Genomic DNA, 4138 nt, shown 5'->3' with positions numbered 1-4138 from the left:
TAAGGGACCTGTACATTGACAATGTCTTCTGTAGCTTCAGTGAACTATGTGCAAAATTTAACCGCCCAAAATCTAATCTATTTCCATACTTCCAGGTTCGTAACTTTGTTAAACTTAACAGTCCCTTTTTTCCCAATATTCCTCCTAGCCCAGTAATAGACTCACTTTTGGACATACCCAAGAATCAGATAGGCCCCATCTCCAAAACTGACATGTTAATCTCCCATCTCACAGAGGCCTCTCTTAATAAAATCAAGAAGGATTGGGAATATGAACTTGTGTGGATTTCAAAGTTATAGATGATGATGACTTGAATGGTTCATTAATTTGAGTAAATTACAGTATGTCTACTTCGAGGCTCAATCTGATAAAAAGATTGTCCATCACATCTATTTTACCAACTCCATATTTTCCCAAATATTCCAGTGTTGCAGACTCATGTCACAAGCAAACATGACAAATATGTTTTGGTCCTTTCCTCATCTACCAGGTTACTCACACAATGTGTGAGTAAAAATCAATAATAGCCATTGATATTAAGTGTCTGAAATTTTAGAGGTGACACTAATTTTGAATGTAGGGGAAACACATACTTGTGTACTGCTCCATAGTAATTCCCAAAATGAATGAAAAATAAACCCTTGTGTGAGAGTAAAAACAAGACTTTACTTTTACTTTGAGGCATCTATCATAATGCAGAAAATGTACAGTATTATTAGCTCACCACTTCCATTGTATGACATATAGTGCAGTATTTGAACAGCAATGACACCTGAAATTACCATTCATGAAACACACATTACACAAAAATTATTTTCTGTTATACAGTCACATTTCTTGTAAGCCAAAGTTTTATCATCAGTTTGTTATTAGAATTAAAGTTTTACCTCTATTCCAATTTTAGTTTTCTGCAGCCTTTTACATCAACATCTGCTTAATGTCTTGAGTCTTGAAACAATATATGATTGGATTAACAGCAGGAGGGAAAAGACTACAACAATATCAATACAATCCAAACATTTAAACTGAAAGAAAATCCAACAGTATTAGCTTAATAAACAAAACATCTCAGAAGGTAAAAAAGAAATGTGATGAATATTTGTGGGGTACAAGTTGAAAGGTTTTGTGCACCCTGCAGCATTGGACATTTAATGGAAATGTAAGAAAACAAGAGACAAAAGATTCCCAAAAGAGGCTAAGCCATACTCAAATTTTTGATTAGAACAGATTATTTTCATTTATGAACTCAAGGTATCAACATAGTATACATTTAACTGTACAAAATGGGTAAATATATTTTAAATCACATATTTTGTCCAAAAAAACCCTGCCTGAGAGGAGACACTTTTCAGTACACTAGATGGAAGTTGACATTAGATAGCACTTTGCCGTTACTGTTTCCTGTACATAAAAGGTGCGGAAATGAAACAAAAAGTCACAAGGAAATTTTGAGAAATGTTAGGGAAAGGGAAATGTATGAGGGAAAGCAACAATTAAAGTTGGCAGCTAAGTGTGAAGTCAGAGTTGTGAAAGTGAGGTTTGTCTTTAATGTTACATACTAGGGCTGATAATTCCTACTGTAGGCTTATCGTTTACAGCTGCACATCAATACGAAAGTTTTATCTCTATTCCAATTTTAGTTTTCTTTAGCCTCTTCATCAACATCTTCTTAATGTCTTGAGTCTTGAAACAATATATGATTGGATTAACAGCAGGAGGAAAAAGACTGTACAACAATATCAATAAAATGCGAATATCTAAACTGAATGAAAATCCAACAGTATTTGCTACATAAACAAAACACCTGGGAAGGTAAAAAAGACATGTGATGAATATTTGTGGGGTACAAGTTGAAAGGGTTTTTTTGCGTCCTGCAGCATTGGACATTTTCAAAATAACCACAATAATGGAAATGTACGAAAACAAGATGAATGCAAGAGGAAGCAAAAGACAAAACATGGCAACACAAAGAGAAGTGACTGCAACTATTTTAACATCCTCACCACATGCCTGACTTGTTATAGAAATGTGGTCACAGTAGCACTGAGCAATGACATTTGATTTACAGAAAGGTAAAGTAAGGACATGGAGTACGACAGCTACCATCAAAGGCAGAGGTATGAACCAAGCAAACCCACAGAGCACAGATATGATGTTGTTTGTGATAAGGACAGGATAACGCAGTGGAATACATATTGCAATAAATCGATCAAGAGCCATTACCAACAACATGAAAGAAGTCACTGATCCTAAATAATGAACAAAGAACATCTGTGTAAAGCACCCATAAAATGAAGCAACACTATCATCAAACCAATATTTTGATATTATCTTTGGGAGAGTCACAGTGCCAAATGTTAAGTCATTCAATGCCAGGTGACAAAAGACCAGATACGTTGGTTTTTGCAAGGACCTCTCATAGACAACAAACGCTAAAATGAAAGTATTTCCGACTGCAATCGCTAGGTAGATGACAAAAAGCAGAGCTGACACGGGTCCATAATACTGTGGTGAAAGTCCAGGAAATCCAAGGATGGAGAAGCTTTTCATCCTTGTAAAATTGGCAATCATAATTTGGTTGTACAAAAAAAAGTCTAGCAGAACTAAGATATGAAATAAAGACCTGCAAGGTAGAAACAATGATTAGACCTTTGAAATATTAATTGCAGAATATACTTCCAACATATGAGATAATTTAATAATTATCCAAAACCCAACTATTCATTTAAATGATACTCTACAGTATATCAGTCAGTCTGAATATATGGCTTACGTACTTTCCAGATTGATGCACAGGATCCAAAAACCCATTGCAATGTATGTCTGCAGGATAATATCAGCCTTTTATTAAGTTTATATAACAAATCCTCAAAGGATCATAATGTGAATCAAAGAGTCATGTGCTGTTTGTATCTTTCCAATGATGAGTTGAACTTGAGGAACACATCAAAACAGCACAAAATCAATACAGACACTAACTTGTAATTTTTTACTTTTTAGAAATCTTGGGTGAAACTAAAATCAATATTAATCTGACCATGAAGAGCTTTATAGGTGAGGAGGAGGATTTTAAATTCTATTCTACATTTTACAGGGAGCCAGTGCAGAGAAGCTAGTACAGAAGAGATGGGATCTCTTTTCCTAGTTCCTGTCAGTACTCGTGCTGCAGCGTTCTGAATTAATTGGAGTGTTTTAATGGGACTTATTGGGGCAACCTGATAATAAAGAGTTGCAGTAATCCAGCCTTGAAGTAACAAATGCATGGATTAGTTTTTCTGCATCTGTCTGTGATAGTATGTGTCAAATTTTTGTAATATTACATAAATGAAAGAAGGCAGTCCTAGAGGTCTGCTTCATGTGGGAGTTAAAAGACAAATCCTGATCAAAGACAACTCCAAGATTCCTGACAGTGGTGCTAGAGGCTAAGGTAATGCCATCTAGAGTAACTATATCTTTAGACAGTGAGTCTCTAAGGTTTTTGGGGCCAAGAACAAGAATTTAGTTTTTTTCTCAGTTTAACATCAGAAAATTGCAGCTCATCCAGGATTTTATGTCCTTAAGACATGTTTGTAATTTAGATTAATTTCACTGGGCTTGATCGATAGATATAACTGCGTATCATCTGCATAACAGTGAAAGTTAATGGAGTGATTCCTATTAATGTTGCCTAAAGGGAACATATATAAAGTAAATAGTATTGGTCCAAGTACAGAACCTTGTGGAACTCCATGACTAACTGTAGTATTTATTGAAGATTCATCGTTAACATGTACAAACTGAGACTCAAGTCTCTGTAAAAGAATATCATGGTCAATGGTGTCAAATGCAGCACTAAGATCAGTACAGAGACAGATAAGTACAGAGACAAGTCCATTGTCAGAAGCAATCAGAAGGTCATTATTAACTTTAATCAGAGCTGTCTCTGTGCTATGATGAACTCTAAATCCTGACTGAAAATCCTCAAATAAACTATTGTTATGTAGAAAGTCACACAACTCTTTGGCAACTACTTTCTCCAGAATCTTAGAGAGGAAGGGGAAGTTAGAGATTGGTCTATAGTTGGCTAAAACCCCTGGGTCAAGAGTTGGCTTTTTAAGAAGGGGTTTAATTACAGCTACTTTAAAGGACTGTGGTACAT

General features: G+C 35.3%; 1 protein-coding gene across 1 annotated transcript; it reads right to left on the bottom strand.

The window, feature by feature from the left end:
* Positions 1 to 641: 641 nt before the first annotated feature.
* Positions 642 to 3491, bottom strand: LOC127362886 (olfactory receptor 52E8-like). Its single transcript, XM_051399144.1, has 2 exons — positions 2778 to 3491; positions 642 to 2623 (listed from the first exon to the last, which is right to left on the bottom strand). Exon 2 carries the CDS (start codon positions 2569 to 2571, stop codon positions 1606 to 1608), a length of 966 nt encoding a protein of 321 aa, XP_051255104.1. The 5' UTR covers positions 2572 to 2623; positions 2778 to 3491; the 3' UTR covers positions 642 to 1605.
* Between the last annotated feature and the right edge of the window lie 647 nt (positions 3492 to 4138).

The sequence above is a fragment of the Dicentrarchus labrax genome, unplaced genomic scaffold (genome assembly GCF_905237075.1).
Source record: "Dicentrarchus labrax unplaced genomic scaffold, dlabrax2021, whole genome shotgun sequence".
NCBI lineage: Eukaryota > Metazoa > Chordata > Actinopteri > Moronidae > Dicentrarchus > Dicentrarchus labrax.
Note: the sequence above shows the minus strand (reverse complement) of the source record. Positions and strands in the feature narration are given on the sequence as shown.

Coding starts and splice junctions, on each gene's coding strand:
- LOC127362886 (XM_051399144.1), bottom strand. CDS start 2,571: ATGATTGCCAATTTTACAAGGATGAAAAGCTTCTCCATCCTTGGATTT.